Below are 20,540 nucleotides of genomic sequence, written 5' to 3'. Positions count from 1 at the left end.
AAAAAACTGTGCTCTGCTGAGGAAGAATGATTCAGGTCAGCAAAATTAATGTAAATAATTGTTTTCCTATTAGAAGTCATATGGGGAGAGCCTAATCTGGCACACACACACCCGGCCCGCCACCCTAGGCAAATGCCTAGGTCCAGGGCTTTTTTGTAGAAAAAGCCCAACAGGAACTCAGTAGCATATTAGACCACATCCCCTAATATTAGCATATTAGGTCGCACCACCTGGGATAATCGAGTACAAACTGAATTGTGGCGGTAACTTTTTCAGGCCCTACAGCAATTCTGGCTGGCCAGCCAGGCCCCAGAGAGGCTGCCGCACAGAACATCTGGGCCCTGTGATCCCTGCCTGGCCCTGGGGAGGCTGCTGCACAGCACAGCTGGGTCCCACAATCCTCGCTGGCCAGCCAGGCTCCAAGGAGGCTGGCACATGGCTCGGTTCGGCCCAGCAGTCCCCGAGGGCACACCAAGTGAACTCGAGGGCCGCATATGGCCCTTGGGACAGAGGTTCCCCACCCCTGTTATATGGGGAAGGAAATAAATTCAAGAGTAAATATTCTTCTGGAATCATGGTCAGGATCACAGCCCGCAATCCCAACCAGTATAAGCAGGACAGATCTGTGAGGCAAAGCACCCTTCTCTGGCTTGGGTGATGGCCACAACACTGCTCTCAGCAAGCAGCCAGAAAGGCCTCAAAATCTTGTATTGCTGTTCAACAGTTTGATTGCAGCATCATCCCGTGGGCAGCAACTCACACCTCTGGCCCTTGTGAAAAATCCATACCCAGAGAGATGACGCTCCAATAGTTCTCCTGCATGACTTCTCTGTAGAGAGTCCTCTGGCCTGGATCCAGCAGGGCCCACTCTGCTGGGGTGAAGCAGACAGACACCTCCTCAAAGGAAACAGGGCTCTGAAAGAAAAAGCAGATTCCGTTGTCAGCAATTATGCCAGACAGGCATTGCACACTGGAAGGAAGCAGTCTGGGGCAGAACAGAATATACAGCTTGGCATGGGGAAAGGGAGCTGCATTTAGATCCTCTCTCATCCGGACCCTTGTAGGAACTGTGGGAGCAAAAGCCCTCCCTCCCTGAGAAAGAAGGGGGACCCAGGCTGTCCCCCGCTCATCTCCCCTACCTGGACTGGAGGTAAAGCAGCCGTTTCCACACCTCCAGAAAGACAGCAGCTCAACAGCATCTCTCCGCTGCCTGTTAGTGAGAAAAATGAGGAAGGGAGGGTGTTTGACTTCTTATTCCATTTCTGGTTGGTTCCCTGCTTCACGCATCCTCTTCCCAGGAGTCTGAGACAAGCCCTGTGTACACTCAACACATTCTTTCACACTTTTTACTAAATCCTGGGAGAGGCAGAAGAGAAGTACCCATGAGCCTCAGGGTGAAAATCTCTGCCAAAATATTTCAGACTTCAAACATGCCCTGGGAACTGTGGAGTTCCTAAAGTTACAGCATCCCCGCTGGATCAGACCACCTGCCGGCTAATCTCTGGAGTCTGGGCTGGCGGTGGATATGAGGGTGGAAATGACGTTGCATGAAATGTCACCATGAGATTCAGCCCAAATCCCAGATGTCACTTGAGCGTTTCTGGAATCTATAGCAGGGTTGTGAAACACTCGGCCCGTGTGCCAGAAGCGGCCCGCCCAGGGCTTTGATCAGGCCCGCAGAGCTCTTTTCTCCCCCCTCCTGTCCTTACCCTTTGAATCTCAGAGGCTACCTCCCTTTCAGTTCTCAGGCTTTTTGAAGCTCTGAGGCAGAGTCTCCTTCAGTTGGGAGCTTCAAAAGCATTTCTGAAGCCCCCCTTGAAGCTCCCAGGCTGAGTCTCACTTCCCGGCTCTTCCTGCCTTTCTTTGCTGGCTGCTGCAAGGAAAATGTGGAGTGGATTTTAAGGTCCATTCTATGTTTTCCTTGCAGCTTTCTCTTTGCTTTGCAGTGGTTTCAAATGGAGTTACTTTTAAGAGTTTCCGTAGCCAGCTATAACTCATGCTTCCTGGAGTTGTGTCCTTGCAAACAAAAGGTTGATGCGTTCAGCCATCTTATCTCTGTTGAATGGCCCTAATCTAGTGAGTACTCTCACGTGGGAACCTACAGCCAAAGGGGGATATTATACTGGAAAGTCATTGCCAACCTGAGTGGACTTGGGGGTGGGGGAGAAGCTTATAATGCCATTTCACTGTTTCCACAGAGTTAGAACCTTTGTGCTTTTTCTTGATGTTTTATTTTAAAATTGCACTGCTAAATCCCACTGTTCCTCCACCTTTCCAACTTGAAAAAAAACTGGAAAAGTTATAAGCATGATCGTATTTTGAGTTTAAAAATATCTTTTAACTGTGTTTGTCTGTGTCTGTTATAAAGTTTATCTCTCCACTAATGTTCCCGCTGAGTTAGTGTGAGCTATCTCACAGTTTTTTAGCCTCCAGCTCACACATTTTTGTCTTAGCTCAGGAAAAATGGCCCCAGAGCAAGCTAATTTATGCAGTACCTCATAGCTTTATTGCCAATAGCTCACAAAGTAGATTTTTTGCTCACAAGACCCCACAGCATAGAGGGAACATTGATCTCCACTACCTGGCATTATATTTTATGACAGACACGGCCTGGCCCCACAAAGTCCCATTTGTGTCAGCTCCAGTCCTCCTAACGAAGGAGTTTGACACCCCTGATCTAGGGTACTATCCGTGCCAAGCTTCACACCAAGGCCCCCCAAATCTCCTGGGGTTCCGGCCACACCCTGTCATCCCAATTGCACAATCCTGTTTCCCACAGTGGCCCCTCAGATGCCCCTATAAGCACAGGCACAGAAGCCACATCTCCCCCTTGATTACTGGCCTCTAGGAACTGGTCTCCAGCGCTCTGCTGCCCCAGAAGGCTGAAGCTCCCTGTAGTCACCAAGCTGAATAGCTCTGCCCCAGTTTGCCTGCCTTTCTTTTTGGAGCCACCTTGACCTTCTCTGATGGAAGGAAGGTGGAAGATGAATAATGAGTGAGAGGACTTGCCCTCCACGAATCGGTCTGATCCCCTTGGAGAAGAATGATGGTTAGTGGATATTGAGTGCTGTGTGTTCTGTGGAGACATATTTAATTCTTTTCCTGGCCTTAATGCTCTCCCCATCACATTCACGGGGTGCCCCAATCGCCTCCAGGCACAAAGAGTCCTTACCAGAGGAGAGGGCATCTTGGGCACCCTCCTGGGCCTGCGCCCTCTGCCCTTGCTCCAAGGAAGCTCCGTCTGCCCCACAGAATGCAGCTTCTAACTTCACCGATGGGCCCCACATCTGAAACAGCAGCGAGGGAAAGGGGTCAGAGATGGGATGGAAAAGAGACCAGACACTGGATCCTGCCCCACTCCCAGACTCTGCACCCTTCCATCAGCAGACCTGGTCAGTTATCTGGAGGGAGCAGAAATTATCTATTAGAAGAGGCTGCTGAAGGAGGGATTAAATCTCCCATTTGGAGGATGAACACTTGGACAAATTTCCCTCAGGGAGACCTTAGATAAGGTCAGATATGAAATTGGATGTAGCTGGAGGAAACCCCCTCACCTGCTGCTCTGCCTGCCTCTTCTCCTCCGCCTGACTCAGGAGGAAACCTTCGGCCAAGGCCACCGCCTGGGAACTGGTCTCCGGCCGACATCCTCTGACCCAGCACTGCATTTCCTGGGGCAGGAGGGCCAGGAACCGCTCCAGAACCACCACGTCCAGGACCTGCTTCTTGGTGCGCCTCTCCGGCTTCAGCCAGTGGTTGCAAAGGCGATGGAGCTGGCTGCAAACCTCTCGGGGCCCATCAGCCTCATGGTAGCAGAACTGCCGGAAGTGTTGGAAATGTGTGTATGAGGTCACGGGGTCCTTAGGCAGGTTCTCTGGCACAGGGCTTTCCCAGAATTCAACGTTGCTCCCAGCTTGGATGGGATGGGGGCCTTTGCTTGCCGTCTTCAAAGCTCCACGTCCTTCTGGGTCCTGCTCTTCCATCTCCTTCCCCTTCTCTTGGGCCACCTCCGACTGTGTCAATGTCCCTTTAGTGACTTGACTATAAAGAGAGGCTTCTTTCTGTTGTGGTGGAAAAGAGATAGAGACAGTTACATGTCACGAGGAAAGCAAATGAGAATTGCCCCAGTGGATCAGAAGAAAAGTGCTTCTTGTGGTTTGTAGATCAGGCTTAGTTTCATTTTGCTATGTAATGTAATGTATGTAACATACCAAACTATTTTAGATATGCCTCCTTGGTTCTTTGGGAAAGTGAATTGTCTCTGCTTGGCTCTTGAAGGATGTTACGAGCTTAGCCTCTCCAGCAAAGAGGAGATCTTTGGGGGAGGCTGAAAACCAGCTCATTAGGACCCTCCTCTCAACTAGAAAGAAACTCTCAGTGCACTTGCAGGGCTGAAGAGCATGACAATAGTTAATGACCCTCAGCATTCCACAATCAAAAAGGGTACATTTGCAAATCAGTCTCCAATTTCCATATATTTATTTGCTTCCCCGTGTTTCCCCCCAGAATTAGATCCAAACAAATGCAGTCTCTACAATGGTCCGGGTGAGAAAGGCTCTGAACTCCACTCCCTTTACCCATGCCAAGCCACACATCCTGTATCGTCCCATCCTGTACCATACGGGGACCATATAAACTAAGCTTGTTATCCCTGTTGGGTCCTCACATCTCTTAAACATCTTCACTATGTTGTGTGCTAATCTGCTGCTCACTCTTTTAATTTCAGTGTATCTGAAGAAGTCTGCTCAGCTCGAATGTGACCCTCTATAACCGGCATCTCCGGCCACCAAACTACACAAAATTGTGCTTGATACCTAAAAGGAGCCCCTAAAACCAGTCCTTCTTGTCGTTTAAAGTGCCTGTATTCAAATAGAAAGCTTCACTACTTTCCACCAATTCCCCTCTCAGGGCTTGACAGAACTTCCACCAACAGGTACCATTTCTCAGTACCCGGAAATGCTGCCACGAAAAAAGGGGGGGAGGGCAGGAGCACTAAAACTGCTTGCAAGTACAAACAATGAGGTAAGGAGGATGACGCCCCACACGCAAGAAAATAGTCGTTGTAATATCACTCCGAAAGCCCCTGAAAGCAGAGAATCATAGAGATGGAAGGGACCTCAGGGTCATCTAGTCCAACCCCCTGCACAATCCAGGAAACTCACAAATACCTCCCCCTCAATCCACAGGAACCTCATTGCTGTCAGATGGCCATCTAGCCTCTGCTTATAAACCTCCCAGGAGGTAGACCCCACAACCTCCCGAGGAGGCCCATTCTACTGAGGAACTGTTCTAACGCTCAGGAAGTTCTTCCTAATGTTGAGCTGGAAACTCTTTTAATTTCAACCCATTGGTTCTTGTCCTACCTTCTGGGGCCACAGAAAACAATTCCACACCATCCTCTAGATGACAGCCCTTCAAGTACTTTTTTTTCCGAGTAGAACAGTTTTTATTCTTATGACAGCCCTTCAAGTACTTGAAGATGGAGTTCCTATCACCTCTCAGCTACCTCCTCTCCAGGCTAAACATGCCCAACTCCTTCAACCTTTCTTCATAGGACTTGGTCTCCAGACCCCTCACCATCTTCGTCATCCTGCTGAAGGAAGCTGAGAAATCTCCCATTTGGAGGATTAACACTTGGACAAACATCCCTCAGGGAAACCTTACATAAAGTCAGATATGGAATTGGACGTAGCTGGAGGAAACCCCTTACCTGCTGCTCTGTCTGCCTCTTCTCCTCTGCCTGACTCAGGAGGAAACCTTCGGCCAAGGCCACCGCCTGGGAACTGGCCTCCGGCCCACATCCTCTGACCCAGCACTGCATTTCCTGGGGCAGGAGGGCCAGGAACCGCTCCAGAACCACAACGTCCAGGACCTGCTTCTTGGTGCGCCTCTCCGGCTCCAGCCAGAGGTTGCAAAGGCGATGGAGCTGGCTGCAAACCTCTCGGGGCCCATCAGCCTCATGGTAGCAGAACTGTGTGAAGCTTTGGAAATGTGCGTCTGAGGTCACGGTGTCCTTAGGCAGCTTCTCTGGCACAGGGCTTTCCCAGAATTCAACGTTGCTCCCAGCTAGGGTGGGACGGGGGCCTTTGCTTGCCGTCTTCGAAGCTCCACGTCCTTCTGGGTCCTGCTTTTCCATCCCCTTCCCCTTCTCTTGGGCCACCTCTGAAATGTGTCAATGTCCCTTTAGTGACTTGACTATGAAGAGAGGGACGGGGAAGGAGAGACAGAGAGAATTACATGTCACAAGGAAAGCAAATGAGAATCGCCCCGGTGGATCAGAAGAAAAGTGCTTCTTGTGGTTTGAAGATCAGGTTTTGTTTCGTTTTGCTATGTAATTAAATCCAAGCTGTCAGCCATGTTGGTCTGAAGTAGTAGAACAAAATAGGAGTCAAGTGGCACCTTTAAGACCAATTAAGTAAGCTTTTGTGTGCTCTCTAAACACACTTCATCAAACAAGGAATCCAGTACAGGGCGGAAAGCCACACATAGCTGGTAGTCAGCGGCTCAGAATGCAAATTGGTAGAAATTTAAGATCCAATCACAGCATAGTAACATTATCTGGTAGGGAGTGGTTTAGAATGCTAATTTAAGATTCAATGACAGAATAGTAAGATTAACAGATGGAGCAAACCTTTGATCTGAGTAGCATGAGCATGCAAAAGCGATAAAACAGTAATATGTCAAAATGTGAGAATGTCTGTTAATGACTATATTGTATTAAGCTGAGATAAAAATACCTTCCTTTTGACCCAGGCTTAATACCGCCTTCCCAAGATTGCCCTGTATGGCGAACTTTCCACCGGCCATCGAAAAGAGGGGCACCAAAGAAGAGATACAAGGACTCCTTGAAGAAATACCTTGGTACCTGTTGCATCAACCATCACCAGTGGTCTGACCTGGCCTCAGATCGCAAAGCATGGAGGCACACCATCCACCAGGCTGTCTCTTCCTTTGAGAACGCACGCATAGCTGGTCTTGAAGACAAAAGGAGATTGAGGAAGAATTGCACTGCTACAGCATCAATCCCAAATCAGACTTTTCCCTGCAGCCACTGTGGCCGGACCTGCCTGTCCCGCATTGGTCTTGTCAGCCACCAGCGAGCCTGCAGCAGACGTGGACTTCTGCACCTTTCTTAAATCTTCGTTCGTGAAGTCAAGTCGAGAGAGAGAGAGAAATACCAGTCATTGACATTTTCACATTTTGACATATTACTGTTTTATTGCTTTTGCATGCTCATGCTACTCACATCAAAGGTTTGCTCAATTTGTTAATTTTACTATCAATCAGAAGCCTTTATTGGCATATATCAGATTATAAATCAACAGATAAACAGCTACAGAAATTATAAAACAATCTTATGCAGCTATACATTAGATTAATTTTACTACTCTGTCATTGAATCTTAGATTTGCATTCTAAAGCACTCCCTACCAGACAATTTTACTACACTGCAATTGGATCTTAAATTTGTACCAGTTTGCATTCTGAGCCACTGACTACCATCTATGTGTGGCTTTGCTCCATGTACCGGATTCCTCGTCTGATGAAGTGTACTTAGAGACCACATGAAAGCTTCTGTTCTGAATAAAACTAAGTTGGTCTTAAAGGTGCCTCTTGACTACTATTTTGTTTTGCTATGTAATGTAATGTAATGTACCAGACTATTTTAGATATGCCTCCTTGGTTCTTTGGGAAAGTTCAGTCTCTGCTTGGCTTTTGAAGGATGTTACGAGTTTAGTCTATCATTACACTGGTCCAGTCTGTCTGATGGGGCTAATTCTTAAGGCAAACTGGGGCTCCAAAAGGACCAGGCGGACTGGTGACCCCTTCATCATTTTTTCTATCCTTTCAATAGATGTGAAGTGCTAGGAAGAGCACCTCTTCCAAGCACCAAAGAGGGGGTCCCCCTTTGATCTGTGGGGCTCAATTGGTCAGATCCTGGTCACGTCTCCAGCAAAGAGATCTTTGGGGGAGGCTGAAAACCAGCTCCTCCTGGCTCTCCTCTCAACTAGAAGGAAACTCTCAGTGCACTTGGAGGGCTGAAGAGCATGAAAACAGTTAATGACTTTCAGGATTCCACAAGTAAAAAGGGTACATTTGCACATCAGTCTCAAATTTCCATTTACTGATTTGCTTCCCTATGTTTCCCCCCAGAATTAGATCCAAACAAATGCAGTCTCTACAATGGCCCGGGTGAGAAAGGCTCTGAACTCCACTCCCTTTACCCGTGCCAAGCCAGACATCCTGTAACATATGGGGACCATATAAACTCAGCTTGTTAACTCTGCTGGGTCCTCACATCTCTTACACATTTTCACTGAGTTGTGTGCTAATCCGGTGCTCACCCTCTTCCTACAGACATGGACTGCTAGGCTCCATTTCGGTGTATCTGAAGAAGTGTGCACAGCAGGCTTCCAGAGCCCACACTGCTTGCCAAGCCCTCCCGCCTCCTTTCGCGGGGCTCCGTGCATTGAGCGAGCGGGGCTGCCTTCGGGGAGCCAGAGCCGGCGTGCAGCAGCAGCAGGAGGGGGCTGCAAGACTCACCAGTCCGCCGGCTCCGTTCCCCCAGGGCCTCCGGGTGCAGCAGCCACAGCGCGCCGGCCTCCCCGGGAAACCGCTCCCCGCCCCTGGGTTCCGCTCCAAGAGTTCTGGCCCGGCGGCACCGGCCTCCCTCCCTCCCGGGGGCTCCCTTCCTTCCTCCTTCCCTGCCTCCTTGCAGGTGGAGGGGGGGGGGGGCTCCTTTCCATGCGCCGTCTTTTAGCCGCGGCCCGACCTTCTCCTGCTCCCGTTTCGCTGCAGAGCTCCCGCGCTTGTCTATCTTGCATCAGGGCAGGCAGAAACTCAGCGGGTGAAGTTCGGCGCCTGGCATTAGGGTTGCCAAGGCCAATGCAAGAAATATCTGGGGGCTTTGGGGGTGGAGCCAGGAGCAAGGCTGTGACAAGCAGGATTGAATTCCAAAGTGACCGCACACCTTTTAAATCCCTCCCCTCCTTTGGAAACAATGAAGGATAGGGGCACCTTTTTGGGGGCTCATAGAATTGGACCCCCTGGCCCAATCCGGTCCAATCTTTTTGAAACTTGGAGGGTGTTTTGGAGAGAGGCACTTTTTTTGCCTCTATCACAAAAAACAGCCCCCCCCCCCAGTTCCAGATACCCACAAGGGTATCGATTCTCCTTTTTATATAAGAAAGAATAATGGCGTGCTCGAAGACATTTTCCTCCCCCCCCCCTTAGCGTTCTGATGACCCTGAAGCGGGGGGAGGGCCTCCAAACTGGGGGATCCCCTGCCCCCACCTGGGGACTGGAGCAACCCAAAAAGAGTAGCGTCGAAAATGGAGCAGGTAGGAAGCACTAAAGCATCCACGATAAACCAGCCTCAAGAATAAATAATTTCTGTTCATATACAAAACATAGAAACCTTGTGCAATAATTATTACAAAGCTGCAATGATATCACATCCGAGTCCCATAAGTTCCAGTTCACGCTGAGGGTCGTTTTTGTAGAAAAAGGTCCGGGATGCGATAAGACAAGCCGTGAAAACAGAGTCCAAAGCTCCAATTCTCTAGAAGTAACGGGTGTAGATCATGTCGACAGCAAGGACCATTGACGCAACAGGGATGCGCAGATGGCCCTCTTTCACATGTGGCTTCTACAAGCTTCAGTGTCTTTTACAAAATTATACAGGGCAATAGCTCAGTCCTTTCTGCAGAGTAACAATGGTGAAACTTGGAGGGTGTTTTGGAGAGAGGCACCGGATACTATGCTGCAAATTTGGTGCCTCTATCTCAAAAAGCAGCCACACCCGCCCCCCAGCCCCAGAAAACCACAAGATTGATTCTCCTTTATACCCTATGGCAGGGGTGGCCAACAGTAGCTCTCCAGATGTTTTTTGCCTACAGCTCCTGTGAAGGAACTGGCCCGATTCTGCCTTCAGACCCGGTCCCGTCAACTCCCTTTTGAGTTGCCAACTCCTGAAGGGAGCTTATCTTCTTCCCCCCACTAGGGCACGCTGCCACCACCTGCTCAGTTTAGGGGTTCCTGACGAGAGGAACAGGACTCCCAATCCCCTTTGCCAGTTGTGTGGCCTCAGGGTCCTCTGCCATAGGATCTGCATTGCTGTCAGAGGGCCATCCAGCCTCTGTTGAAAACCCTCCAATGAAGCAGAGCCCAGTTAAAGCATAGAATCCTAGAGTTGGAAGGGACCTCCAGGGTTATCTAGTCCAACCCCCACACAATGTAGGGAAGTCACAATCCCCTCCCCTCAATCCACAGGACCTTCATTGCTGTCAGGGGGCCATGCAGCCACTGTTAAGAAACCTCCAAGGAAGGAGAGCCCAGTTAAAGCACAGAATCCTAGAGTCGGAAGCGACCTCCAGGGTCATCTAGCCTAACCCCCTGCACAATGCAGGGAACTCACAAGCCCCTCCCCCTCAATCCACAGGACTATCATTGCTGTCAGGGGGCCATCTAGCCTCTGTTTAGAAACCTCCAAAGAAGGAGAGCCCAGTTAAAGCAAAGAATCCTAGAGCTGGAAGGGACAAGAAACCCCTCCCCCTCAATCCACAGGACCTTCATTGCTGTCAGGGGGCCATCTAGCCTCTGTTTAGAAACCTCCAAAGAAGGAGAGCCCAGTTAAAGCATAGAATCCGAGAGCTGGATGGGACCTCCAGGGTCATCTAGTCCAACCCCCTGAACAATGCAGGGAACTCACAACCTCTCCCCCTCAATCCACAGGACCCTCATTGCTCTCAGAGGGCCTTCCAGCCTCTATTGAAAAACCTCCCAGAAAAGAGACCCCAGTTAAAGCATAGAATCCTAGAGTTGGAGGGGACCGCCAGGGTCATCTAGTCGAACCTCCTGCAAAATGCAGGAAACTTCGAAGCCCCTCCCCCTCAATCCACGGGACCCTCATTGCTGTCAGAGGGCCAGTTAGCCTCTGTTGAAAAACCTCCTAGGAAACAGAGCACAGGTAAAGCACAGAATCCTAGAGTTTGACGGGACCTCTAGGGTCATCTAGTCCAACCCCCTGCACAATGCAGGGAACTCACAACCCCTCCCCCTCATTCCACAGGACCCTCATTGCTGTCAGAGGGCCATCCAGGCTCTGTTGAAAAATCTCCCAGGAAAGAGAGCCCAGTTAAACCATAGACTCCTAGAGTTGGAAGAGACCTCCAGGGTCATCTAGTCCAACACCCTGCACAATGCAGGGAACTCACAAACACATCTCCCTCAATCCACAGGAGCCTCATTGCAGTCAGGGGGCCATGCAGCCTCTCTTGAAACATCTCCCAGGAAGGAGAGCCCAGTTAAAGCATAGAATCCTAGAGTTTGAAGAAACCTCCAGGGTCATCTAATCCAAGCCACTGAACAATGCAGGGAACTCACAAGCCCCTCCCCCTCAATCCACAGGACCCTCATTGCTGTCAGGGGGCCATGCAGCCTTCGTTGAAATACCTCCCAGGAAGGAGACCCCAGTTAAAGCATAGAATCCTAGAACTGGAGGGGACCGCCAGGGTCATCTAGTCCAACACCCTGCACAATGCAGGGAACTCACAAACACATCTCCCTCAATCCACAGGACCCTCATTGCAGTCAGGGGGCCACGCAGCCTCTCTTGAAACATCTCCCAGGAAGGAGAGCCCAGTTAAAGCATAGAATCCTAGAGTTTGAAGAAACCTCCAGGGTCATCTAATCCAAGCCACTGAACAATGCAGGGAACTCACAACACCCTCCCCCTCAATCCACAGGACCCTCATTGCTGTCAGAGGGCCATCCAGCCTCTCTTGAAACACCTCCCAGGAAGGAGAGGCCAGTTAAAGCATAGAATACTAGAGTTGGACGGGACCTCCAATGTCATCTAGTCCAACCCCCTGCACAATGCAGGGAACTCACAAACCCCTCATCCTCAATCCACCTGGACCCTCATTGCTGTCAGAGGGCCATGCAGCTTCTGTTGAAAAACCTCCCAGGAAAGAGAGCCCAGTTAAAGCATAGAATCCTAGAGTTGGAAGAGACCTCCAGGTTCATCTAGTCCAACCCCCTGCACAATGCAGGGAACTCACAAACACCTCCCCCTAAATTCACAGGATCCTCCTTGCTGACAGATGGCCATCTAGCCTCTGTTTAAAAACCTCCCAGGAAGAAGAGCCCAGTTAAAGCATAGAATCCTAGAGTTGGAAGGGGCCTCCAGGGTCATCTAGTCCAACCCCCTGCACAATGCAGGGAACTCACAAACACCTCCCCCTAAATTCACAGGATCCTCATTGCTGTCAGAAAGCCATCCAGCCTCTGTTGAAATACCTCCCAGGAAGAAGAGCCCAGTTAAAGCATAGAATCCTAGACCTGGAAGGGATCTCCAGGGTCATCTAGTCCAACCCCCTGCAAAATGCAGGGAACTCACAAGCCCCTCCCCCTCAATCCACAGGACCTTCATTGCTGTCAGGGGGCCCCGCAGCCTCTCCTGAAACACCTCCCAGGAAGGAGAGCCCAGTTAAAGCATAGAATACTACAGTTGGACGGGACCTCCAGGGTCATCTAGTCCAACTCCCTGAACCATGCAGGGAACTCACAACTCCTACCCCTCCATCCACAGGACCCTCATTGCTGTCAGAGGGCCATGCAGCCTCTCTTGAAACCCCTCCCAGGAAGGAGAGCCCAGTTAAAGCATAGAATCCTAGAGCAGGAAGGGACCTCCAGAGTCATCTAGTCCAACCCCCACACAATGCAGATACTCACAAGCCCCTCCCCCTCCATCCACAGGACCCTCCTTGCTGTCAGGGGGCCCCGCAGCCTCTCTTGAAGCCCCTCCCAGGAAGGAGAGGCGGGTCCTTCCCTGCAGGCTCCGGAGCCCTCCCTGCTTGCCAAGCCCTCCCGCCTCCTTCCGCTGGGCTCCGTGCATTGAGCGAGCGGGGCTGCCTTCGGGGAGCCAGAGCCGGCGTGCAAGAGCAGCAGGAGGGGGCTGCAAGACTCACCAGTCCGCCGGCTCCGTCCCCCCAGGGCCTCCGGGTGCAGCAGCCACAGCGCGCCGGCCTCCCCGGGAAACCCTCCCCGGCCCCTGGGTTCCCCCCCAAGAGTTCCGGCCTCCTCCAAGAGTTCTCGCCCGGCGGCACCGGCCTCCCTCCCTCCCACCCACCGTCTCGGGGACTCCCTTCCTTCTTTCCTTCTTCCTTCCTTCCCTCCTGCCTGCCAGTCCGCCGGCTCCGTTCCCCCAGGGCCTCCGGGTGCAGCAGCCACAGCACGCCGGCCTCGCCGGGAAACCCTCCCCGGCCCCTGGGTTCCAGGCCCCAACAGTTCCGGCCTCCTTCAAGAGTTCCGGCCCGGCGGCGCCGGCATCCCTCCCTCCCGGGGACTCCCTTCCTCCCTCCCTCCTCCTTCCTTTCTTGCAGGTGGAGGGGGGGGGGCTCCTTTCCATGCGCCGTCTTTTAGCCCCGGCCCGACCTTCTCCTGCTCCCGTTTCCTTGCAGAGCTCCCTGCTTGTCTGCCTTGCAGCAGGGCAGGCAGAAACTCAGCGGGTGAAGTTCGGCGCCTGGCATTAGGGGTGCCACGTCCCATGCAAAAATATCTGGGGACTTTGGGGGTGGAGCCAGGAGCAAGGCTGTGACAAGCACTATTGAACTCCAATACACCTTTTTAAATGTCTCCCCTCCATTGGAAAAAATGAAGGATATGGGCACCCTCTTTGGGGTTTCATAGATTTGGACCTCCCGGTCTAATCTTTTTGAAACTTGGAGGGTGTTTTGGAGAGAGACACCAGATACTATGCTGCAAATTTGGTGCCTCTACCTCAAAAAAAGCCCCCCCCCCCAGCCCCAGGTACTCACAGATTCACTGACCCAGGAGGTGGTGGCGGCGGCTACAAGCATAGCCAGCTTTAAGAGGGGATTGGATAAAAATATGGAGCAGAGGTTCATCAGTGGCTATTAGCCATAGTATCTGTATGTGTGTGTGTGTATACACACACACATATATTGGCCACTGTGTGACAGAGTGTTGGACTGGATGAGCCATTGGCCTGATCCAACATGGCTTCTCTTATGTTCTTATGATCAATTCTCCATTATACCCTATGGAAATCAGTCTCCATAGGGATTAATAGAGTGCTCGAAGCCATTTTCCTCGCCCCCTGCTTTCTGATGACGCTGAAGCGGGGGGAGGGCCTCCAAACCGGGGGATCCCCTGCCCCCCACCTGGGGCTTGCAGCAAACCAAAGAAATAGCGTGATACAATAACGAAGAAACCATCCAATTCACTTATACAAATTTATCAAAAATGATCATAGCTATAGTGATATCAATTTTTGATAAATTTGTATAAGTGAATTCGATGGTTTCTTCGTTATTGTATCACGCTATTTGTTTGGTTTGCTGTCTCCCCCTGATTCTCCCTGGTTGTATTACCCACCTGGGGATTGGTGGTCCCCCCTGGCATGTTGAAATACCTGCCTGTCCGGAGAGTGGTCAAGAGAAGCCCCACGTGGGGCGGAGCCAGGGGTGTAGTCAGGATTTTACAAGGGGGGGGCTTTTTAAAAAGTCATGGGCCCCCCCTTGTCCATCCACTATGGCAGTTTCTCCTCAGAATGTTTCTGGGGTTGGAGCAAAAGCTGGAAGTTCTGAAAGCGGCCAAGTCGAGGCAGCCAATCCTAAAACTTTGGAGTCAAGAAGGGACTGCGCTGTGCAAGCAGCCAGCAGCTGGATCCCTTCCTCCCCTTCCCGGTCCATTCCATGCAGCTGCCTCCACCACCTGCTCCTCCTCCTTCCCTAGCACAGCCATGGACAGAGGGGGGGCTGTGCCCGAGAGGGCCTCCCGGAAGTCAGGGGGCAGTGCCCCCATGGGCCCCCTGTGGCTACAGGCCCTGGGGGGGGGAGCGGAGGGGAAAGGAAGGGCCGGCCTGACTGGTGCTAAGGATAAGCAAATGCAGTCCAATGAGAGCCCAGCACATTTTGTAGGGAGCATACGGGAAAGGGTGGGCTGGTGGAGTTGCAAACTTCTAGGTGGGCTTTGGAGATCTCTTGGAATTACAGCTCACCATCTCCAGGCTACAGAACCAATGGATGCTTTGGTGGTGGTGGGGGGGGGGGGGGCGCTGTGTGGATGGACTCCATGGCATTGCACCGCAGCTAGGGTTGCCAACCTCCAGTTAGGGGCTGGGGAGGGATCTCCTGGCATTGCTGCTGATCGATAGTTGACTAGAGAGATCAGTTTCGCTGCTTCAGTGGTCAAGCCCTATAGCCCTGTGCCCTGATGAGCTCTGCTCCCCAAACCCCGCCCTCCCAAGGCTCCACCCCCAAAATCTCCACCTCTCTGCCAATCTGTTGGTTGTAACTGCCATCTTTTGTTAAATCTGTAGTTTTATAACAGTATTTTATGCCTTTTATGTAGGATTGTATGGACAGTCAGTTTTAATTTTGTATGATTTTACTGCTTTAAATGCTGGCTTATAATAATAATAATAATAATAATAATAATAATAATAATAATAATAATAATAATAATAATAATAATAATAATACAATTTTATTTATACCCCGCCCTCCCCGCCAAGGCAGGCTCAGGGCGTGAATAAATAATTTCTTTATTAAGGGGAGAAACAAAGAGGTCTAGACAGGGTTTTTAGTTCATCCTTGGTTTTAACACTAATCTTCAGTGTCAGTGTCTTAAAGTCTGTATTCGTATTTTATGTATATTTTAGGTGGTATCGTATTTTAGTGTATAATAATTATTGTATATTTATATTACCTTTTATTGGTTATAAATTGGACTTTTATGAATTGTTTGCTGGTCTATGGCCGTTATAAATAAATAAAATTACTCCACTCCAGCTCTTTCCCAACACACAGCTGGCCACTCTGCACCCCACTGAGGTCTCTCTCCTCCACTGGCGCCATCCCCAAATCTCAGGAATTTCCCCACTTGGAGCTGGCAAGCCTCCATCTCCCATCCCCCACTGATTTATTGATTGCTTTATTATTTATTAAGAGCCCCGTGGTGCAGAGTGTTAAAGCTGCAGTACTGCAGTCCTAAGCTCTGCTCACGACCTGAGTTCGATCCCCAGCGGAAGCTAGGTTTTCAGGTAGCCGGGTCAAGGTTGACTCAGCCTTCCATCCTTCCGAGGTCGGTCAAATGAGCTTGCTGGGGGGAAAGCGTAGATGACTGGGGAAGGCAATGGCAAACCACCCCGTAAAAGTCTGCCACGAAAACGTGAAAGCAACATCACCCTAGAGTCGAAAACGACTGGTGCTTGCACAGGGGACCTTTCCTTTTCCTTTCTTATTACTTATTACTTTGGGGGGGGGCTCCCTCTGGGTATCCTACCCCCCCAGGGAAAGTGTATGCGCAATACATAGCCTCTCCTCTCCCGGTGTAGTGAATGCCGCATGGTCACTGTCTGGCTATGCCTGGCAGATGGTCACTGCAATGGCCTCTCCTGCATTACTGCATCCGTAGCAACACCTTCTCGCTGGTCCCCCCCCGTTTTTCACAGAGTTTGCTACGTCATGGTGCGACCGAATTGTCCGGCGGTATAACCGGATGGGCAGGCTGGGCCCACCAACCTTGCCAGCCTAAGAGAAGGAAAACTCTAACATCAAACCCGGGCAGATAGAGCTCGTTAATGTAACACCTACCACCTGGAGGACTCGCTGCCGGCGTCCCGGCTTACTGGGCCATGGCAGATGACCCCCAGGTGAAAGGGTGGAGCCAGTACCGCGCACACTGGGCTTCACCTAAAAAATTCCTCTGCGCAGGCCTGAAGGGCATATCCATATCCACATACACAACCCACAACGCATCAAGTCCTGCAGCGATGGGCAAGGGGCGAAACGGCAGGTGGAAGGTGCCACTGGAAGCCGCAGTCCCGATCCTGCATGTAGGCGGTTCAGGGTATTGGTCGCCTGATGCTAACCCGGAGACGAAAGCATTTTTCGGCAGCACCCTGAATGACCAAGCAGCCTTATCTAGGGACAGCACTGCTTGCTCCACACGGAGAGGGGCCTAGAAAAGGTGGCCTAAACAAAGCTCGTCTCCTCCACCCCAGTTGGCTAGCTGCGGTCAACGGGCATCCTTACTTGCGGTCAAAAAATAACAACAAAGAAAAGGCATGCACCTGCCTCACAAAGTGTGCAAAGACTAAAGCTTGCGTGTTGGAACATCAGAACCATGCTTGACACAGTAGACAGTGGTCGCTGTGGAGAAACGCCATTTTAATCCAGGTTGGAGCTTCATTGGGAGGGAAAACATGAAACTGCGAAGCAGGCTTGGGCCTAGCCTTCCCCTCACTCCCCCCTCCCTTCCAGAGCCAAACCAACAACGCTAGGGGGAAAGTCTCCTAGAGAGGCAGGAAGTTCTTTTGTTCTCTGCATGTGAGTTAGGAGGAAGAGTTTTCAGTTCTCAGCTAGCACTCAACGGAGAAGGATGTGAGACTGGGAGCTCCTGCCTGGGGAAGAGGCCTATTTACGCAAAATGAGGCCCCCAGGCAGCCAGACAAAGTAAGTCATCCAAAAGGCAGGGCGTGTTTAGACCATGGACAGTAGGACGCGTTTAAAACCACATTTTGTTTGTCAGGCTGTTTGCTGTACGGGTGCTGTGCTGTGCTAACTTTTTAAATGCAACTGGTTTTGTTTTGTTCTTCTTTTCTTTTCTTTTTCTCTTTTAAATAAATATTATTTTTTTTTGCTATTTTGAATGCTGGCAGTCCATCTCTGTACCACATATATCCCCGACCGCTTAGACCACGCTGTGTTAGGAAGGGGGCCCCGAGGAAGGGGGAAGGCATGCAGTTGGATAAGGTGCCAGTCCTCCAGGGGTGCCCCAAAAAAGTGCTGAGGTCTCTGTAAAACCCAAGTGCAGGGTGGCAGAGGACCTTGAGGCCTGGCCTCATAGCTGGAGAGGGGGATTGGGAGTCCTGTTCCTCTCAATCTGAACCCCTAGACTGAGCAGGTGGTGGCAGCGAGCCCAAGGGGCAGGAGGAGAAATAGCTCCCTCCAGGAGTTGGCGACTCAATAGGGAGCTGACGGGACCGGGTCTGAAGGCAGAATCGGGCCGGTTCCGCCACAGTCGCCCTGAACGACGCTCTGCTCTAGTTGCCCACGAACTTCTCAGGTTGAATATCGACATAGCAGCTCTCAGTGAGGTCCGTTTCCCTGAGGAAGGTAGTCTTCAAGAACACGGTGCTGGCTATACCCTCTACTGGTCAGGTAAGTCAAAGGCTGAGAGCTGCCTTTCTGGCGTTGGCTTCATGGTCAGGAACTCCATTGCCTCCAAACTCGAAAACCTACCAACAGGTCACTCAGATCGCATCATGTCCATGCGCCTCCCACTTCGAAACAAGCAGCATGCAACACTCTTCAGTGTGTATGCCCCAACCCTTCAAGCAGATCCTGCAGAAAAGAAAAAATTCTATGCTGATCTACGCAACCTCGTACGGAAGACCCCTACAGAGGACAAGGTGATCATCCTTGGCGACTTCAATGCCAGAGTAGGTAAAGACTCGGAAGCCTGGAAAGGAATACTTGGCAAACACGGCATTGGCAACTGCAATGACAACGGGCGCCTCCTGCTAGAATTCTGCATGGAGCACCAGCTCACCATCACCAACACTATCTTCCAGCAGAAGAACAGTCTGAAGACAACCTGGATGCACCCACGGTCCAAGCACTGGCAGCTTATCGACTACATTCTGGTGCGCCAGAGAGACCTTCGAGATGTCTTACACACCCGAGTAATGCCCAGTGCAGAATGTCATACGGATCATCGTCTTGTACGCTGCAATCTCCGTCTTCACTTTAAACCCACACCCAGGAGAGGAGGTATCCCTCGGAGGAAGTTTCAGGTTGGCAGTCTCCAGTCAGCAGAAGTTAAAGCTGCCTTCCAGGCAAAACTCCAGTCAAGAATTGAGGACCCCAGTCGCCCCACAGACCCTTCTCCAGAAGCACTCTGGGAACACCTAAAAACTAGCGTCCTGCAGATCTCTGAAGAAGTCCTCGGGTTCTCCACAAGGAAGAACAAGGACTAGTTTGATGAGAACAATCAAGAGATCCAAGATTTACTGGCAAAAAAGAGATCTGCCTACCAAGCACATCTTGCTCAGCCCTCCTGTCCTGGGAAAAAAGCAACCTTTCGCGCTGTATATAGCAACCTCCAGCGCAAGCTTCAAGACATTCAGAACGAGTGGTGGACCAAGCTTGCTGAGAGAACCCAGCTGTGTGCAGACACTGGTGATTTAAGAGGGTTCTACGAAGCCCTGAAGGCAGTATATGGTCCATCATATCAGACTCAGAGTCCCTTGCGTAGTGCAGACGGCCAAGTGCTCCTCACAGACAAGGCATCCATATTGAACCGGTGGTCGGAGTATTTTCAGGTTCTCTTCAGTGCCAACCGCGTAGTTCAAGATTCAGCAATTCACCTCACCCCACTTCAACCAGTGAAAACAGAGTTGGATGAGATCCCCACTCTAGAAGAGACTGTTAAAGCCATCAAGCGGGGGGGGGGGGGGGCGGAGCGTCGCGACTCAAATGGCGGACGCGAGATAGATTAGCTCCTGCCTTCTCCTTCTACAAATCGACTGTTACTCCATGAGACGAACTCCGATGTCAACTAAAAGTAAAGGGAAAGCTGTGCGAACTAAGAAGAGACAGGCGACCCAAAGCAAAAACCCGGTCTTGTCTTTCTTCTCACCAGATAACTCCTCAAAGGTTGGTGGCCTGCTTTCGCGCGCTTCGGACGGTTCAAATATGGCGCCTAGCCCGACCTCTCCACAATCTGCCGAGGCCGCTAATCCCGCTGACGCAGAGGTGCGCCCACTCAATACCAAAGATCTAGAGCTATTGCGTCTAGATATTCAGAAATACTTTAATGAAGCCATTGTGGACCACCTTAAACCCATTAAAGATCAGATAAGCGTGCTATCTGAAGACTTAAATACAACTGCGAGCATGGCTGAACGCTCGGCTGAGCTAAGCCTGTCCCTTAAAGGGGAAGTAGCCACCATAAAAGAAAATGAAAATAAACTGCAAAACAGACTGATTATTTTAGAAAATAAATGGAGAGCCCTAAATATTAAACTTAGAGGCTTGGATGAAGACACTAAATTTTATTGCTGACTGGCTGCAAGAGAAACTCTCACTGCCAACTGAGATGGCAGTTAACATCACTAAAGTGCAGCGTTTGGGCTCAATGGCGGCACAGCGTCGCAACTTCTCCCGTGACATCCTAGTCCAATTTGCAAACAACAGAATCAAGGACCTTGTTTTGCAGAAAGCTAGGAAAAGCGATGAAGTTATGCACAATGGTAAAAAGATCCTATTTCTACTAGACCTCTCACCGGAGACGCTAGAAAAAAGAAGAAAGTTAAAGATCATAACCAACAAACTCCATGCGAATGGTTTGAGATTCAGATGGAGCCCGTCCTCAGATCTTTTGATTTTTAAAAACGGTGCTTTCTACAAGGTGCATGATGCACATTCGGGAATAGCGCTATTGAATGCCCTATCTCTGAAGCACACGGTGGAAGAGGACGAAGAGCTGCAGAGATACTTTCAGATCCGTGA

General features: G+C 50.7%; 1 protein-coding gene across 1 annotated transcript in view; it reads right to left on the bottom strand.

Moving 5' to 3' along the window:
* LOC132590456 (oocyte zinc finger protein XlCOF6-like) overlaps positions 1–20,540 on the bottom strand; it is a gene marked incomplete at its 3' end in the record, with an annotated part of 49,080 nt that overhangs the window by 2,061 nt on the left and 26,479 nt on the right. Inside the window, exon 2 of the mRNA XM_060263387.1 lies at positions 6,406–6,427. Within this exon, the coding sequence (XP_060119370.1) occupies positions 6,406–6,427 (22 nt within the window). The remainder of the gene's footprint in view (positions 1–6,405; positions 6,428–20,540) is intronic.

Source organism: Heteronotia binoei, chromosome 2, assembly GCF_032191835.1.
Source record: "Heteronotia binoei isolate CCM8104 ecotype False Entrance Well chromosome 2, APGP_CSIRO_Hbin_v1, whole genome shotgun sequence".
In the NCBI taxonomy this organism is placed as follows: Eukaryota; Metazoa; Chordata; class Lepidosauria; order Squamata; family Gekkonidae; genus Heteronotia; species Heteronotia binoei.
The sequence above is the reverse complement of the archived record's forward strand: the minus strand, read 5'-3'. Positions and strand labels throughout refer to the sequence as shown.